At 36.5% G+C, this 19,765-nt stretch overlaps 1 protein-coding gene across 2 annotated transcripts; it reads left to right on the top strand.

Moving 5' to 3' along the window:
* The first annotated feature begins 808 nt into the window (after window positions 1–808).
* PJVK (pejvakin) lies at window positions 809–19,578 on the top strand. 2 transcript variants are annotated; one of them, XM_076342535.1, is made up of 7 exons: window positions 809–837; window positions 10,517–10,691; window positions 12,830–13,025; window positions 14,581–14,722; window positions 15,442–15,559; window positions 17,359–17,472; window positions 18,852–19,578. In XM_076342535.1, exons 1-7 carry the CDS (start codon window positions 826–828, stop codon window positions 19,151–19,153), a joined length of 1,059 nt encoding a protein of 352 aa, XP_076198650.1. In that variant the 5' UTR covers window positions 809–825; the 3' UTR covers window positions 19,154–19,578. The 2 variants fall into 2 exon arrangements, with proteins under 2 accessions (XP_076198650.1, XP_076198649.1); XM_076342534.1 differs by lacking the exon at window positions 809–837 and having other exon boundaries at window positions 10,350–10,691.
* The last annotated feature ends 187 nt before the right edge of the window (window positions 19,579–19,765 follow it).

Raw genomic sequence — 19,765 nt, 5'->3', positions numbered from 1 at the left:
AGCTTCTGGTAGGAAATAAAGGTGAACTTGGCTATGCTATAGTTTATGTTGTGCTCTAAAATGTAACAAAAGATGTCATCTGTTTCCTTCAGGCTGAGCCAGATTTACCAGGATATTGTGTCCAAAAACCACACACACAATTCTAGTTTTTGAGGAAACATGATGCTCTTTTACCTGTTGCAATGTAATTGGATAATGCATGTACAAATGACTTGTTTAGCCTGCCAATGAATGTTGCTAATGCCTTACAAAAAAAAAAAAAAGCATATTTTTTGTATTTTTTTCCTCAGAGGCAAATCCAAACAATGCTAGATTTGGGAAACTGTTTACTGAAAAGCATTTTCTAATAGATCTCTGAAGAAGTGCAATTGTATAATTATTATTGTTCAGTGCATACAGTACATTGTCTCCATCACTCTGTACACTGCTGCTATTAGTGCTTGTTCTAATAAATCTCAATGTACACTGTTTAAACTGCTGTCACCTGTGTTCTGATTTATTAACATAAGAAACACTTTAGAATATGGTTCTTGAATGAACTGTTTGTAACTAGTTAAGTGAATTGACTGTTAGTCATAAAATTCTTAATATATATTGTACAGATTGATTTTGGAGAGGTGGGTGATAGTGGCAGCAATAGCACTGAAACAGCGGCTTCTCACTAGCATCATCCTGTTCCTTTCTAACCTTTTTCCACTGCAGGATTATTTTTATAAAACTTTTCCCATGTGATTCTTTGTGCAGTTCCTTTAAATCTGGCAGGAGCTACCAACTGCAGTCTCAAGGAAGATAATTTTCTTTTTGGCAGTTCCTGGTTTTATCTTCATGCTACAGCTGGTAAGAGCCTTTTGCTTTTTTTTTCACTTCAGCTTGCTCTTTATGATTAAAGGGAGCTTGCAGTATGTTTCTCAAGTTTTGTGAGAGGGTGTAGGGAAAATGGTTCCTGATGTTCTCTAATAGAATTGAAAAAAGAGGGATGTGTGTGTGGGGAAAAATTACTTGACGCGCACCCCTTCTGTCATCTTGGAAAAATAACAGTATGTGGGATTTTTCCATTATGTGTTCTTGTCAGTTGTTCAGCCCTTAAATCAATTACATTTTATTTAAAATGACAGCGTAATAGAAAAGAATTTGGTTGGGAGGAGAAATTAAGGTTTTTTTGTTTCTTGGCATTGTAAAAAGAACAAGTGTTCAAACAGTCTGGAATGCTGCCTGAGTGGAAGCAACAGCAAAGTAAGGGAAAACGCTTTTTTCATGAATGGCAATGCTTTCTTTCTTGTGTCAGAGTACACATCTGATCTCGTCCAAACCGATGCTTGGGTTGTACACTGGGAGCTTATTCCCTGTTAAACAATTCTACGAGCGAAATTCAGCTCTGTTTTCACATTTGTGTAGCTGGGATCTGTGCTTTGCCTCTGAATGCTTTGCAAAACAAATCTAACACTTTTTGATGACTGTTGCTCAGCAAAATTACTGTGCATAAGTGAAGTATGAAAAGCTATATGTCATTACTTAATCGACTAAAAACCCCAACACAACAAACCTTTGGGGATAGATTAGAGCGTAAGAGGCCTGTGAGGCAGCACTACCAATCTGACATCTAATTTAGCATAAAAATTATTACTTAAGTATGGAAGTAAATTTTATATTTAAATTTAATCTAATCAAGAGACAGATGATGCTGCTTCTTAACCACAAACCTGTAGGCGCTGTGGTGTGGTGAAGTGAGACAGTGTGGGAAGCTATTGACAAGATTTCATCCTGACTCAGCTAAAGGAGTTGCCCACAGAAAGCTGTTCCAAGTTTCACTGCCGGTACAAAAATCTGTTCTGATGTGGCGATACACAGCATTTTTGCCCAGCCAACCTATCAAGCCACATGGTTCTCCAAGTCCTTATTAGCTTATTAAATATTTAAGTTGGTCTAAATGTTAAAAACCACAAGTATGCAATATTGACTGTTTCTGCAGCTGTATATGCAAAATTATTTTTTGAGTAAGTCATAGAATCATAGAATCATAGAATCATTAAGGTTGGAAAAGACCTCTAAGATCATCGAGTCCAACCGTCAACACAACACCTCCATGCCCACTAAACCACGTCCCTAAGTGCCTCATCTACTCGTCTTTTAAATACTTCCAGGGATGGTGACTCAACCACTTCCCTGGGCAGCCTGTTCCAATGTTTCACCACTCTTTCAGTAAAGACATTTTTCCTCACGTCCAATCTAAACCTCCCCTGGCGCAACTTGAGGCCATTTCCTCTCGTCCTATCGTTTGTTACTTGGGAGAAGAGACCAACACCCACCTCGCTACAACCTCCTTTCAGGTAGTTGTAGAGAGCGATGAGGTCTCCCCTCAGCCTCCTTTCCTCCAGGCTAAACACCCCAGTTCCCTCAGCTGCTCCTCATAAGACTTGTTCTCCAGACCCTTCACCAGCTTCGTTGCCCTTCTCTGGACATGCTCCAGCACCTCAATGTCTGTCTTGTAGTGAGGGGCCCAAAACTGAACACAGTATTCGAGGTGCAGCCTCACCAGGGCTGAGTACAGGGGCACGATCACTTCCCTATTCCTGCTGGCCACACTATTTCGGATACAGGCCAGGATGCCGTTGGCTTTCTTGGCCGCCTGGGCACACTGCCGGCTCATGTTCAGCCGGCTGTCGACCAACACCCCCAGGTCCTTTTCCGACAGGCAGCTTTCCAGCCACTCTTCCCCAAGCCTGTAGCGCTGCATGGGGTTGTTGTAACCGAAGTGCAGGACCCGGTGCTTGACCTTGTTGCGTCTCATACAGCTGGCCTGGGCCCATCGATCCAGCCTGTCCAGGTCCCTCTGCAGAGCCTTCCTACCCTCGAGCAGATGAACACTCCCGCCCAACTTGGTGTCGTCTGCAAACTCACTGAGGGTGCACTCGATCCCCTCATCCAGATCATCGATAAAGATCTTGAACAAGACCGGCCCCAAAACTGAGCCCTGGGGAACACCACTCGTGAAGTAATCTTTATTAAATCAGATTAAAAGAAACTAAGCCGAAAGAGCTTCAAAACTAATGAGGTACTGTGGGCTAGCTGAGGAGGTACTCTATAGTTTATTTTGACTGAATGGTGAGTCTAATTTTACTCAAGGCCAGTAAATAAAATGTCTTATATTTAGACTGTGCTTTTTATTTCTGAAAGCTATGTCTAAGATGTAACTATTAGGCAGAGTAGCTAAGAGACAGGCTAGGTTGTATATCCCATATCTATATCTCAAGTGCGTATTAATAATGGTAAATTTAAAAAGAATTCAGAACAAGTTAATAAAGTACGCATAATCGCACGTTACAGACATGAATCTGGTGTGAAGACATTTTTTACCTGTGATTAGATTACATTTGTAATCATATGGAAAAGTTCCAAAGTCAAATCAAATATGTAGTTGCTTTTCTCACTGATGACTGTCTGGCTATATTTCATTCAGCAAAGAAATGAAACTAATTACTAGCTCAAATTTCACGACTACCCCAGGTTTCTTGAGCAGGTTTTTTGACAAGTACGTGGAGGAAAAAAGTATAATTAAACATTTCCAAAAGGTTACATTTGTTGGACTGCAAGTGGACTACAATTTCTGGTAAGGACTTTGAGTTATTTTTTTTTAACTGATAAAATTTAAGGTGTAGATTGTCTTTTAAGTTCATCTTTAAGTAGGTTATTTTTGAGGGCCTGGCATTACATTTAGCAGCCAAAGAAATTGAGGTGATATAGCACAAGGGCACATCCATTCTTCAATTCTAGTTCAAGAGCTGATTTCATTTAAATGCTAATCAGCCAACCTAGTACAACAATATTAGTCAGGCTGCTTTTTATGTTTGATCACAAGAATTTTTTGTGTCACCTGTCTGTTAAAATGTTTAGTATCTGGAAACTGCTCAAGTGTCTTCTTATTTTATGCCTACACATGTGAAAAAAAAAATTAGGAAACTGAATGAGGAAGTATTCTTGTAGCATGAAAAGGAACAGCCTGAATAAGCATAGAGGTGATTATGAAAGGACACTGAATTCTTGCATGCCCTACAAACACCTACTTCATTTTGTCTGTTTATAAATACTCGGTATCCAAAGATCTGAGAGTACTTTATAATACTAGTCAGTTCTTGCAGTATCCTGCTCAGGGAAGTGATATATTACCACAGCCACATACAGTAGGTTTCATAGACTGAGGTTAATTGCTCAGTATCGCAGAACAGCTAGTGGCAATGCCAAAAATAAATCCAGTTCAAGCCTGCTGCTCAGATTAAAACATAAGGAGAAGCAGCAAGGAACAAGATATGTCTACTACTGAAGGAAGTATTGTATAGAGATAACTGTACCAGTACCTATTAGACAGATTAGCACGGACAATGTGAATAATGTCATGGTAGACAAATCCTTTGTTTTGCCATCTTTCTTCAGACATAGTGGCACAGCAGCAGCAGCTACAGTTCTGCATCCCCATACAGGTGGATGCGCAAGCCCACAAAGCTGTCCTCTAACACAGACACACCCACTCACAGATGCTGGAAAAAAGGATTTAGCCATTTGGGCAGCATCCTCCGAAGGAAAGGCAGCATTTTAGGTCACTACTTTAGGTCGTACTGGCTTGTTTGTTTCCAGATTTGTCTTCACAAGCTAATAATCCTAGATGATGAAAGTAGCTTCATTGTATGCAGTAATGTTTACGTAACAAATGACCACTTCTTTTGGCTAAAAGATGTGCCCGCTTCTCATAGGTAGTAAGTTCAAAAGCAAACATACTATCTCAGCAAATCTCTCCCTGGAGTACTACTTTTGCATTTCTCATTAGTAAATGCTTCACAGCTAACACATCCATCTGCCCATTAAAAATACTGCCAATAATATTAGGGCTATTACAAAGAAGCACAAGCTGGGATATTTCATACACTTTAGCCAGTGATAGTCATTTAATATCGTATTACTTAAAGATGGACGCATGAAACACAGATTAAGTAGTCTGCACATCTGTGAACAAAGGTCTGAAACCTGAAAGGTAAGTCTGTGGAAGAGCATATAAAACTATCACCAGAGCATATGCTCCTTAATCTCTTTTGTGTTTCGTTTTCATCGTTAACATGGCTCTAGTGAGAAGGCAGTGAAGTGCTACAAAGGACCCAACTGTGCAACACATTCCCTTTTCATCAAGTCAACAGATGCTGCTTGTATAAAGGTGAAAGGGGGATGATGTCAACCAAGAGCCGTAGAGAAGCCAGTTGAACTCCACATCTTGTAACCTTTCATTGATGTAACACTTACAGTACAGTGCAGCTTTTAATACTTTGATTGCTGGGCAAGTGTCACACTATAATACAGCACCTCCTGGCAGGAGATCTACTTTTATGTGTACTGTAGCATAGACTATGAATATGTATTATTGCAGTCTATTCTGTGGCAGAGGATAGAAGGAGGTTCCAACAGCGTTTACTTGAGCTGTAAACATGAAGAGTATTATATGGGAAACATAGTAATAGTGAGTGTATCTGTCTTCCAAATGGACTGTTAAAAGGGACCTTGAAAATAATTTAGAATAGCCCTTAATGGTATGTTTTAGATATCTGTATAGAAAAGGACAACAGTGTTTCCTGCATATTTTTAATTTTTTTCAAATCCATTCTAATTGGTGAAGAAACTGATCACACACAAAAGTCCCATATAAATAAAACAAAAGTCCATTAAAATATTTAACTCTAGAAGCTTCTTATTAAAATTTTCTACTGAGACTACAGATAGTAGTGGAATATTCAAAAGGATCTGTCTCCACAAGAAGCAAAACATACTTTAAATGTGGGGAACTTAAAACATTTTAGGACTAGGCTTCTGATGAGTTGCATCCTTGAATTTCTGGGTTCTCTAATTTTGATATGGTCTATTTATCCTGCTGCCCAGAGAGGTTTCCATAAGGAACCAATTAAGTTTCAGATACACAAGAAGTGACTACATTTCTTTACTGCTTTACCAAATTGAGAGCTTAATAAAGTAAGTCTACACAAAATTAAAATATTGCCATAGCTAATTTAATTGTTCCCGTATACTGCATAATTAAAATAGCATTTGTGAACTGATTTAAATTTTTCACTGCACTTGAACCATATGATAAAAAAATCCAACGTGGAAGTATCTCTGCTGAAGCCAAGTCTGCTGAAAACCCTCATCTTGCTTTAACTTACTTTTCTTCCCACAATGGTCTCTAAATACCATAATGCTTTGTGAGCAGCAATCACTGCGAGCATTATGCCAAGTGACCCCAGTACCCCAGCAAACTGCTAGACCAGGAGTTCAGCATGACAGTGGTGCTATTTTCATACTCAGGAGCTCTGAAGTGATGTAAGTCATGGTATTAAACTGACTGGTTTTGCTTATACAAGAGAATCACTAGACAAGCTCCACCTTGGGGGAAAAAAAAAAAAAAGTCAAGTGCTGTTAAAACGACTTTGGTAGTAAAAAAAAAAAGGCATATATGTAATAAGGACCATATTTGGTCCCATAAATTGTTATTTTTGTTACCTCCTGAGATATAACAGGATCTATATTGCACAGATCCTTGCTTTCTAGGGAAATACTCATGCCATCTGCTGGAAAGTTACGGAATTTAGCAAGTAATTTTTTCAGTGGCATTTTATTTTGCCAGGTTTTAGGTGTTAAATTCTTGCACTTGTTCTTTTGTAAAGATCTGTAGGTCAATGTAATATAGTTCAAAGGCACTTAAGTCAGGTGGTCTGGCAACTGACAGCACCTTTTTGTACATTAAGAAGGTATTAAACAAATCACCAGCATAATTTGGTACTGATTATGTAGGCTTAACCCTTTCAAGTGAAACACCAACTCAGTTTATCCAGTCAGTTAACACTTAAGACTTCTTTTCTCCCCTCAACTGATTGATTAGTCATACTAATTTTATTATATGGTTGACTGTGACAAGAAACAAATTAAAATCAGATCAGTTCATGTGGATTACAGAAACATCAAAATCATCTGTAGATGATTCTAGATTTCTGGATTGAAATTAGTGAGATAATTCCACATTTTCAGTTCCTTGGACAAGCCTCTAGCTTGCATGCACCTTAGGTCAGCCTATAAATGCATCTTTAGATACCCCATAATTACAGGTATCCCAACATTCCTGCAGGGATAATGTAGGATAACTATCTAATAATAAAACAAAAATCATTATGGAGTTACCTAATAACTACAAAAAGCATTCTGCATCTTCAAAGGTTATGCAGAAAGCAGGACTATCCTCTAGATTTTACTATTAAATAATCTCCAGGTTCATATCAATATGATGTAAGGAAAAAAAACAGTATTTAAGCATCAAAATTCTCAGCTATATATAGCTAATACTTGCCTGCTCTGTTACTACTCCGTTACTAAGACCTGTTCTGAAGAAACAGAACTCATCTTGCATATGAAGTAAACTATCTTGCTATTCACTCCAGGTGAAGATATAGCAAAGAAACTGCAGAACACAGAGCTGAATAAGCTGCCTTGAAACTGCTCCCCATGTTGAGGCTTGTGGTGTCCTTAGGCAAACTTACAGACACCGTCAGTCTGCCAGGGATGGACAACTCAAACAGAAGCAGAACAGAGCGTGGTGGTTAGGAGCAGAGAGCAGAGTTAAGCTAGAGTTATAGGGACAGGAAAATGAATTAAAAAAACCATAAAAATTGAACATTGTATCTCTACATCACTTCATATTTTTTCTTGCACATAATTCCACCTTCCAACTATAGATGAACCTGCTCTGCAGATGAATCAGTAAATGAGGCTTCTGCCAGTAAAAGTCTTGATTGATTTATTTATTTACAAGGGTCAGAGGGTATATAATTAGAGAGAGAAGGGGTAACAGAAAGAAAGTGTGTTCTTATGATTGAGAAAACAGAGAAACTGCAGGAATAATGTTCCTCTGACACCAACGACGAGTTTGTATATGATTCAGGGGGGCTCACTTAAGAACAAAGGTCATCATAGACGGATACTAGGCAATTGGGGGGGGGGGGGGGATGTTTTTGGTCATATTTTTTCATTTGTTTTTTAAAAAGGTGCCTGGGTCATGGTGAGGGTTCAAGTCTGACCTCGTCCCAGTAATGTATAAAGGTGGGCTAAGATCAGGCTAGAAAAGTCCTTTTGTTCTTCTATGAAGGATCCTGTGTAGCAAAGGCAGATGGGATGCCTTGTCACTATTGTTATGTGGCTCTGTGCTAAGGGGTACTGAAGGTTACAGCCCTGGCAGTCCCCAGAGGTACCTTTGAACCTGCATGTGAGCAAGGATTTTCATCAGCACAACTTGGCCAGACAAAGCAAGATTTTTTTATTCAGGTGCTGACTTGGGCATAATGTATGCACAGCATGTTTTTCATTTATTGGTTGCCCAAAATGAGAGAGCGCCAGGGCTGCAGAAATGCTGAAAATTCGTAAGTACACTCATGTGCCAAGTATGAAAATGCCTAGTACTGGAGGGGAGGGGGAAATATCTTAGGTTTCTTCACTTGGATGCACAAAATCAGTGAATGTTTTCTGAACGTGGCAATGTTAATGTAGTTGCACTCCTGTTCTCTGACCTGTGGTATGAGGATGATACAAACAGCTGCTGCAGCATTTATGGTGGATTGCAGGGTGTTAGAGTAACAGCAGTACCATGTAAACATATCAAATGAAACTATTTGTTATCAAAATTAGTGCTAGGATCAGATTGAGTATGATCTATGACCACATGCTAAGCAAGAGAAATACAAATACGTGTTGAATGAACAGTGCCAGCTGAGCTTAATAACCTGTAGAAAAATTAGTATCCTGTCAAACAGTTATAAGACATATACAAGATAAATCTAAATCAAGACTGAATGGGCAATTTTAATTTAAGAATTTCCTTAGCTTTTCCTTCCCTTTAAAACATTTTAAGTTCTATTAATGGGTTTTGATTGAGTAAATATGTACAGGGTTTTTTTGTTAGTGCAGTGTAATATGAATTACAGTCAGACTGAACTGCAGCATTTCACATTATTTCAGTTCAAAGTCTATATATAACCAGCTTCAATTTTTCAGCACCCTCTAGAGTAAGCAGAAAGCTCTGGCAGCCTTTCCTTTCATCTTAGATAGCTGAGGTAATATACTCCTCTTTTCGCCTTTTTATTGGACTTCTTCTGAACATTTAAAAGTAGTTATGGAAGTATTGGAAAGAACTAAATTGAAACATGTTAAATTATTAAGTGATCATATTATAAAAACAGTCCTTAAAATGCTTTCACATGAAAAACCTACTTCAGAAAAAAACGCCAACCAAACAAAAGTTTTTACCTGGCAACCAGGGATAATATTTGTATTAAAGTGTAGCTTTACAATCCTGTGGCTGATGTTTCACCTACTGTAACTGCAAAAGAAGTCTCTGGAAGATGTGCTACAAGGTTTAGCAGTTGTATGCTCACCACTCTTGCAAGAAAATCAAGTCATCGTTTACATGAGGAAGGGTCGGCTCCTGCTGCCTCCCTTCACAGGTCCTCCATGGTGCTGCCTACTGACTCTCTTTTTTCCCCTTTACCATTTTATATCTTTTTACACTGGCGTTTTCCCTCTTGGATCCTTGAGCTGCTCCTTAATCCTATGTCAATAATCTCACTTCTGTCTACAATTTTACTTTTATTATTTTGCATAATTCTCAAAATTTTGCGAGTTTCTCAGTAGTCTGAGGCAAATACATGCAGCTGGCCTGTCTCAAAACTAGCCCTTGGGTCATAGACAGCTGAGTTCGTAGGAGAAGAATAACATATAATGAAAGCCAACTGCTGTTTCCTCCCTGCCCCCAGCCATCTCTAATCTTACGCTTCGGCCCAAGTGTTTCTGAAGACCTCCACACCACTTACTCCCCAGCTGAGCTTTCACAGGTAGGTTATGCAACCACTATTGAAAGGCAATACCGTCTCAGAAGACCTACCAGCTTTCACGAATGTGTAATTCAGGCGGTCTCCCAGAGCGCATCTGGGCTGCTTTGTTGGTAAAACACTAGAACTGAGCTGCAGCAAGAACCCAATAAACAGTAATACATCAATAACTCCTAACAGGAAGCTAAGGGTTGCAGAAGTACTGTCTTCTGTTTCTAAGATTGTAAATTTTGTTTTCAAACAGTGGCATTAAACTGCCAAGGAAAGGGCAACCATTTCGCTCTCGGTTTACACTGGTAATTCATTATTCATCATACAGAACTGGAGAGCTTAACTGAAGGTCTTTGAGAGAAGTCTCGAGCAATACACCATAGAAGCTTGGTAGCTAAGATGCTGTTGATTCTTTCCAAGCAAAATATAACTCGATCTAAAAAGCCAGTTTGACAGTCTGTTTTTTTTTAAAACATGTTAATTTGTTTGAAAGAACACTGTAAAAAGAATTGAACATGGGCTTTATGTCTGGAAGTTACACTTGATACAGAGTTTTTTATTATTTTCATTACTAATGTCATAATATGTTTGCTGCTGCAACCAAGAACTTTGTTAAACAGGTCGGTGATGGAGAAAGACTAGTTCCAGTGCCCAGTCTCAGTGAAGCTGATAAATACCAACCCCTGAGCCTTGTGATTAAGAAAAGAAAATGTTTGCTTTCAAAAAAATCTAAATTTGCTTCAACACCTTTCACATTAAAAGACATTCTTCAAGGGGAGAAAGAAATTTCTGCAGGTAAGATTTCTATCGTTCTTCAAAGTGGAAAAATGCATGTTTTCTAGTAAACAGAGAACAGTAGACATAGTTTAAACTGTGCAGTTAATGTGATGGTTCTTTAGTGCATGGGTAATAAAATTTGTCTTGTTTAGTCCTGTAATAAATATTTAAGAAAAAAGTACAAGTCAAACTGGTAAAAAAACCCCCAAAACTAAAAAAAAAGACTCTCTGGAAAATGTAAAAAACCCAAATCAATTATACTAAAAAGCCTTGATATTTTCTGGACTAATATGAAACAAATGCAGTTAAGCCTTGTGTTTTTTCACAAATTGCAACAGATTCCTGATAGATGTATTGATGTATGTTGATTAATTGCTACTTAAAATTTGTTTTTAATGTTCATCTTTCTCTGTGTACTCATTTTTAAGTTGAACTGGGCTCTGCACAGGCAGAAGCATTTGACAACAGCTATGTGACTGAAGTAATTGGAATTCCATAAGGGTTTTTTTTTTTCATGTTTGTAATCTTTTTTTTGAATTTAAGGAGCTTACCTGTGTTTAAATTGTCTTTGCTATGCAATATCCGATTTTTTTGTGGAGATTCTATGAGAATTAGGAGGTGCAAAATTGAACAATACTGTCTGTATTTTTCCATACCTTCCTTTGAAAAGTCTGTGTAATTCTTGTCTACACGCTGTTTTCTCAAAACAGTTTCATTGCTTTATTTTCTTTTGAAAAAAGGTCCATTTTGACAAAAGTATTGATCACATTAATTGCACAACAATTGCATTAGTTAAAAACTCTACTAAGACATACCACTATGAGCACAAGAAGACAAAAATACCAGTTGCCCCCACAAAGGGGTGATTCCAGGATGGAAGCATGATGAAAAAAATTGGAATCCCACTAATGCTACTAGTCTTCCATTCAGGACAAGTCAGCTGGCTTGTCCTGAATGAACAAAAATGGAAAAATCTCATTGAAAAGTCTGAGAAAAAGGTTGCAAAATCTCATTAAAAAGTCTCACAAAACACTAGTCTTTTCTGTAAAGGTTAGATGTCATGTGCAGAAAGTATTGTCCTTTAATGTAAGCAAAGAACTTTGTAATTGAATTTTCTTTTTTATGTGACAAATACAAGCATTTGCAATCTTTTTAGAATTATGAAAAATAGATGAACTTTTTTTTTTGGTTAAAAATAAAGACAAACAGGATTCATACTAGATGACTTCATAATGTCAGTTTATCCTAAAAGCTTCAAAGGATTAAAAAAAAAGAGTAAAATCCAGACTTTCAAATGTATTTGGATGCCTAACCCCTGTGTTCTACCTGCTCTATTAATTTTAATTTGGCAACCAAGGCATTCTAATATTTTTCTGTTAGTGTAATGGAAATGTATTTAACATTATAAAGAAAGCATTATAGAAAAGCTTTGGCACCTATCTTTTGATTGTACAGTAAATCGATGCCAACTTTCAAGTAAGTCAGAATTAATCTGTTGTTTTCCTTCAAAATAAACTAACATAGTCCCTGGAATCATCAGGCATACATGGAAAGTGTGGTGAGTCTTTCTGATTGTGACAAGTCAGGTAAAAGGCAAAGTTCATGTTACTGGCACACCCGTGTCTCATTCATGTATTGCAAAAAAGAAGAAATGTTAGGTTCATTTATACTGCATCTAGACAAAATTCAGAACTCACAGTGGCTTTCAGTTTGATCCTAGTTTTAATATGCTGTGTGGCCTCCTCTAAGTCATTTTGTGTTTCAGAGTCTCTGTCATTAAACCCAGAACACACTACGTGTCTAGTTTATACAAGTATCAACAGCATACTTACAGGTAAAAGTACTTTAGGAGAATAATGATAAGCACAGAAATGTAGAAATAGCCCTAATCACCATTTCATGCCCAGGACATATCACATGCAGGAGCACGGGCACAACTCTGCCAGAGAGAGGCACAGAAATCCCTCAGACAGCTATGCACTCTCTTTCCATTAGTCATCAGTAGTAACACCGATAAATAAGTGCTCAATGTAGCTCTGAATTTCACATCGAAATGGTTAAGTACAGTAGGAACAGTACCATTTATTCTCTTCTTGCTGTGTAAAAATACTGCGTTCAGACTTTTCATCACGCAGCGGTTATCTTCTTTTACTCAGGTGTCTCGTCTTACCAGTTGCTCAACTATGAAGACAAATCAGATGTTTCGCTTAATGGTAGAAGAGGAAATCAGATAATGAATGATGTTGGGTTTGATATTGCTGGATCAGATTCTGTTGCCTTTAAAGCTTCGTTTGGCATAGTGACCAAACATGAGGTTGAAGTACCAACATTACTTAAAGAACTTACTACAAGGTTATATTATATATTTTGTTTTCTGGTTCCATAATTATATTTCATACAGTTAGGTTGAATGTCTGAAATGGTTAGGTTTTGATTATTTTTAGCCAATCAATAGCAGTCACCATCTGATATTTTGCAAGAGTCTCAGGTTGGATCACTGGGATTAGACACATGTCCTTCTGTATAACACAGACTGTAGAATTTTTCTGAATTAATTCTTGTTTGAATTACAGTGCATCTTTGAGGGGAAAAAAAAAAAAATCCAGAAAGAGTCCATCCAAGGTCCTATCTATGTTATCCCATACTATTGAAAATTTGAAATTTACTTTGAATGACATTACCCAACTTCAGGTTTCAGAAATAGGATTTCTTTGCCTTTGTCTGATGAACTAGAGCGCCATATGTATTATTGCCAATGTAGATACTTCAAGTTTTATGAGGCTATTACAGAGCCTTTTCTTTGAAAGGCAAAGTAGGTTTATCTACTTGAATTTTTCATAACCTTCTGTGGCTCTTCTCTAAATGCAGTCTCCATTTTTCCAACATCCTTGTTGAGCTGTGGACACTGAAACCAAACTTGGTGTTCCTGTAGTGCTAGCACAAATGTCAAACACATAGAAATATGATGTCACTAATTCTAGGTGTAATTATCTAGTTTATATTTCAAAGATTATCCCGTGGCCACAATGTCATCCCAGTGAATCCCAGTGTTGCATCCCAGTAAATTATTTACTATGCATGATGTGACATTTGGTATTTTCAAATATATATTGTTTCCTTGTAGTTATTTACCAAGCAGTGCATGTCATTTTGTATCTGTAACCTCTCTTGTTCTGTACCTACCTTTTCCTGGTTTATTTGTAACCTCCAAACATTATCATTAATAATTGGGGGTGGGGTGGGGGAAGAGGTCCTAGTCTCCTGATAAAAATATTCAATGTTATAGGACTAAGAGCCAATGCATGTAGAAATTCTCCTACAACCACTTGTTTCATGATTGTTCCATGTTTATAAGTTATATAGTTTTTTCCAGTTATAGTTGACATGTATCAGTTAACCAGTTTTTAATCCATTGAGTGTATGCCAGCTTGTATAGGCATCATTTAGGCTTCTAACAAAAACATTGCATCATCATAAGCTTTATAGAAGCCCAAAGGTACAGCATTACAGCATTGCTTTTACTATCTATTTTCCATAAATTCTTACTGACTGACATTAATTATATCACTTAAAAAAAAAAAAAGTTATTAATTAGGGTGTGTTGACAGTTCCTTACTGTCACTAAGAACAATGTCAGATGGACAGACTTGGAATTTTCCAGGATGTCCCACATTGCCTCTCTAACATTTGTACGTTACTGGCTTTCCTTGAATTTTTTAGTGCTTCTGTTCCCAAACACTGAAAATCAATATTAAGTTCCCAGAGACCTCTTCAGTCAGTTGTTTTACTGCTGTGAGACAGAAGTTGCGGTGATTTATTTACTGATTTAAAATTACTAATTCTAGTAGCTGCTTTGTAAATTGCTAATAATCTCTGAATTTCCTTCCTGCCTCCCTCTTGATTTTAGAAAAATAAACTTTGATCATTGTCTAGTCCATCAATCAAGAAAAAGTAGGATGGAAATTTTGTGCGTGGTCATGGAAAGTATTAGAACTACAAGGCAGTGCTCATTAACTGTCCATACTGGAATGCGTGGAGAGACAATGAGGGTAAATATGTTTGACAAAGTTCTGTAACTTAAATTAACAAACATAAAAAGCTCATTTTTTAAAATTTTATGGTTGGATTTAATTGCATTTTTACTGATGTAAGCGCAGAAAAAAATCTGAAGTAAATCAGTATTATTGCACTGATGTAAACTGAATTAAAAGTGGTCTTTTGTTAGTATTGCTTATGTGACTGAAGGATGGGAAATGCATGAAAGGATGGCTAGACAATGAGCCATTGCTTTGGGTGAAGCCTCAGCAAAAATTTGGAATTTACTTCTTAGTTTGAATCTCCAATAAACGTATAAACTATCTTTCATTATTATATTCCTCTTCTATAACACATTGGAACTTCAGGTTGTTATTATTTCAAGGGTCGGCATCTTACTCCCTGTCTTATGTTCTTCCTCCCTCTCCCTCTCTCTCTTCAGTGTGTTTGAATAATTGAACCTACAAATCTTCTGATGTTTGCCCATTACTAGTATTTATAAATCATTCATGTAATTTTCAATGTGATGCAAGTTAAGTTACTCTTTTTCTATCAAACTTTATTAAAATGCAAAGTTGTTAATATAAAATTCTTTAGTTGTGAAATTTGATCTTCAGTTTCAAAGCTTCCTCCTGGCATTATAATTCTCAATATATACTGTTAAGATATTATTTTGTTTATTTTTTCATTTCAATTTGTAACTTTTTTCTTTTGATGCTTTTCTAAATTATAGTTTCACATTATTGAAGATCAGAATTATAAAGGGCGGGACAAAGCCATTGTTTTTCCTGCACATACAACTATTGCTTTTAGTGTATTTGAACTTTATATTCATTTGGATGGTAATTTTGGTAAGTGGTGTGCATTACTGTCATTACTGCTATTATTTATGATGATCTGAGTTTTTAAAACAGCTTTCTTGCTCTTGATATACATAAGCCCCGATCCCATATATGCTTTAATTTTATGCATGTAAGTAGTCTGTCTTTCTAAGAGAAACAATTCTTGAAAAGATAAACAAGGCAGGTGCTAGAAAATAGTCTGTTGTGGAAACATGTTTTAAAAGTTAAGTATGATTTTGTAATTTTTTTTAAAATCCCGCAGTTGCATGGAACAAAAAATCACTTCCTTATATTTCTAGCCTGTAAGGAACAGGCTTATGAGACCATCTGATTAGTTTTGCATAAAATAGGCAAGTAAAAAGACCCAAGTAAAGAAGCAAGCGTGCAGAACTTCTAAACTAAGCTAACATTTTTTCTGTTGGGGCTTTAAGTTCAGTCTGATACATCATTACCACATACGGATACCTGAAGATATTTAGGAAGAAATAATCATAACTACTGGAAACTAATAAAAAAAATTGCATAGCTCCTGTAAGATTTTCTCCTTTTGGGGAAAGGATAGCACTTACGTATTTACATTATTTGCACTAATTAAAGTGTAGCCTATAACATTATCAATGTTATCAACATTATCTGTAATAAACCAGAAAGTCAATTTAGGATTTGATCTAGTACTTGATAATATCAAATGCAAAACTCCCCACCCACTAGAGTAATGTTAGATGAAGTTTTAACCACCAGATTCACGTGTACTTAAATACAGGAACCTCTGTGCGAGCCACTCAGCTGTTTCAGGAATTGCTTGACTCTCTCTAACATTGTGGCTTTCTGTACATAGCCAGATAAAAGACCTGTTTAGGCAAGTAATCTCTCTCTCTGCGGATCTGTACAGCACTATGTTTTAAAAGTTGCAAATAGCTCCGTACCCTTTGGCATACACAGTATAAAACTTCCATGACAGGTACTCTGCATTGTAAAGTACCTTGTTGCTCAACTGTGAGATACCTTTACCCTTCTGTAAAAACTTTAAATATACTCCAAGCTAGGCGTAATTACTGGATTAAAAGACATGATACAATTCGGTAGCTCTTTGTATTCAGTTCCATAATGCTTAGCATTAATTTCAGTTTTGGAAGTGTTTTGATTTTATTTTACCTTTATGCAATGGTAGGTACATGCACAGTGTTTTTCCTAAAGTCATCATCAGTGAAATAATCAATGAAGCCGATATTTGTATTTGCATAATTAAAGACAGTTCTCAATTGAGAAAGTTTAAAACATGTTTTTTCAGTTCCTTGTAATTGATTATCCTTATATTTCACTTTAAAGGTTTTCTTTCAAGTTATGGATAGAAACTTAGGTGATACTTATTTTTATTTAAAAAAAAAGTTTTAGTAGTTGATTCGGTGTTGGAAGAGATGACTACAGAACTCACAGCCTTGCTTATTATTTTTCATTTTAGTTTCACATGAGATCATAGAAATGTTTCTCCTTCAGAAGCGGGGCTTCTGTTTATATGATATTGACTGTCTTAGTCCCTTAACATGGCCATAAATTGTGTATAAACAAAAACAAATGCTGACGGTGTATGTTGAAAGCCACCAACATTTTAAAATTCCCATGGAATCTGTGATTCTGCGGGCTATTACTGTGTGCAGACTTGTATTAAAAAGTGGTACTAGCCATTAAAAACATTAGCAAAGCTGAATTTAATCACTGTTAGCTTTATAGATTAGAAGGCATATTAAACTGTTGTGCAATTATTGATTTTATATTTTGTTCTTCTAAAAACTTTTTAATTTTTACAGAACTCTGTGTGACTCCAATTTCAAAAGGAGGATTTGAAAAAGAGAAATCTGGATCATCTTCACTGACTTCACTGACCAAATTAAGGAGGTTAAAGAGTAATCTGTTTCATCGAAGTACGACTTTTGATATTTATATCCAAATGTCTTAGTTAATGCATGAGGAGTGTATTTTTGTTTCTTTGTGTGCAAGATGAATGTTTAAAGAAGAAAATTTCGATGGAAAACGTACCTCAATTTCTTGTGTATTGAAATGATTGTAAAGTTATTAAAATTTGTATTTGAGAATCTGACTTTCACAAATAACAAATTTATGGTATTACTGTTCATTAAAACTCTAAAGATCTTAAAATAAAAATTTATGGTTGATGATAAACTGGTATGGAGTAATTACACAACTAACTTCAGTTAACGTTAAGCCTATCTCATATGCTTGCCCTTTACAGCTAGTGTTATGCAATGCAAGTTATAATCTATAAATAATATTTCAGGGCAAACTCTTTAACTGTCAAACAATATTAATTTAAATATTTGAATATACTCTTTAGGCTGTAAGGCAGGGACATGGGCAAGATACCAGCATAGTTCTCTTTTCTTATTCTGATATGAACACAACATCCAGCAAAACTGAGTATCGCTGTATGTAGCTACATTTTCTTCAGAACAAGATCCTATACTTTTAACACTCCTTGGTCTAAGTCTTTTGGAAATCTGCAAATCTGAGCGTGAAGATAAATGTTGAGCAGTAAACACATCCTTCTAAAGGCTGGTCTGGATAGGTGTCCTTGCTCCATTGTATCCTGTTCTTGAAGGGCTTTTATGGACCAAGCCTTCAGCGCCGCTCCAGTCCACACTAAGGGAATAAATCTTCAGTAGGTATGATACATCTCAGTAGCTGTAGCTGCCTAAAAGTTTGTCACCCAATCTAAACTAATCAATCCCTGAAGAGAGAGGGAAAAGGTAGGTAGTTCCAAAAGTGATTTCTTCCTGGGGTGTTTGGATGCTCAGAAATCTGCTAGGAGGTCAACATGGTGTCCTCCAAATTTTCTAAACCTTTTAAGTATTGATGGGTTTTTTTGTAAATACTAGAGAAAAAAGTGAATTTATGATTTTTAGAAAATAAATATGGTTAAATAAAATAAATAAATATGGTTAAAAAAATAAAAATGGTTAAACAGGAAAGTACGCAGCTGTGATTTGATTTGGCACTAATTTTTCAAAAGCTTGCCTCATGCCTATCTTTTAGGTGCATTTCTAAAAATATTATATAGGTCATATACAAAAAATTTCTGGCTTTTGTCAGTGTCTTTTGTGAAATTAAAGAAAAATTTTCATCACACAGGGCTTTTGATGGGAAGTAATCTACACCGTGGCATGTTCAGAATGGTTTCATGAATGAGTTGTTATTTCCACAATTAGATTGACAGGTTGTTTTGTAAACAGTTCATAATGTAATGACAAATCATTGCTTCTTTTTTTTGTGCATTCTTTTTCAGATAAAAGAGTAGTGGATACCATTGCTAACTCTGATGCTTACTTGGAGGACCTTTTTACAGATTATTATGAAAAAGCTGCGAGCATGACTGATCTCTCTACAAGCTATCTCAGAGAAGGGTCTCATATCCGAATTAATTTACTTAATAACAACATCCCCAGAGGTCCCTGTGTCCTTTGTGGAATGGGAAGTTCTAAAAGGGAGACAGTCTACGGATGCCTAGAGTGTTCTTTTAACGGACAAAAGTACGTACGGCTGCATGCTGTGCCCTGTTTTGACCTCTGGCATAAGAGAGTCAAGTAACTGAGCTAGGTAAGTGCCTGTTGTCACAGACAGGGGCATAACTGTGCCACAAACTTTTCAGAATTAGTAAATATATCTCAAATTGTTGAAAGGCAAAATAGTGAAAGTGCAAAACATTTTATTACACTGTTATCTTCAGATTATTTGCTTCACAGTCAATGACCTTTTACTTGAAAATGCCCTCGTGCATTCCCTGACATTGCTCTTCTTTCTAGAACCTTCTCCTTTTATTATCATAATGGAAAATGTACTTTTAAACTGTATTTTCATGTCAAAATATATGCTAGAACTTACTTTAAGTTGTTTACACAAACTTCTTGTTAAACCCCCAAACGTTGCCTTTATCTACACTGGCATATGATGGTAAAATGAGAATATTTGTTAATAATTCAGTGTTCTCATGAATGTTTAATTGAAGTATCAGATTAAAAAACATGCTAAAACTTAGCTTAGTCTAATGTTTCATTTACAAAAGGGAACAACTAAAAGTAGGGACAGGCGTTTCATATTAGGATGCCATTACCACATGTCAACAGTCTGTTTAGATTACTAAAACGTACCAGCCAGCCCACCTTCTGCATTTGGATTTTAGATCACAGCTGCTCTTGACTT

The sequence above is a fragment of the Aptenodytes patagonicus genome, chromosome 6 (assembly GCF_965638725.1).
Source record: "Aptenodytes patagonicus chromosome 6, bAptPat1.pri.cur, whole genome shotgun sequence".
Taxonomy (NCBI): Eukaryota; Metazoa; Chordata; class Aves; order Sphenisciformes; family Spheniscidae; genus Aptenodytes; species Aptenodytes patagonicus.
This window is presented reverse-complemented; position numbering and strand designations above follow the sequence as displayed.

What these genes read in the sequence shown, in the direction of transcription:
- PJVK (XM_076342534.1), top strand. Translation starts at nt 10,481, where the DNA reads ATGTTTGCTGCTGCAACCAAGAACTTTGTTAAACAGGTCGGTGATGGA. An exon ending in GGAGAAAGAAATTTCTGCAG is followed by an intron (nt 10,692 to 12,829) that starts GTAAGATTTCTA and finishes TCTTTTACTCAG; the next exon opens with GTGTCTCGTCTTACCAGTTG. An exon ending in GAGTAATCTGTTTCATCGAA is followed by an intron (nt 17,473 to 18,851) that starts GTACGACTTTTG and finishes ATTCTTTTTCAG; the next exon opens with ATAAAAGAGTAGTGGATACC.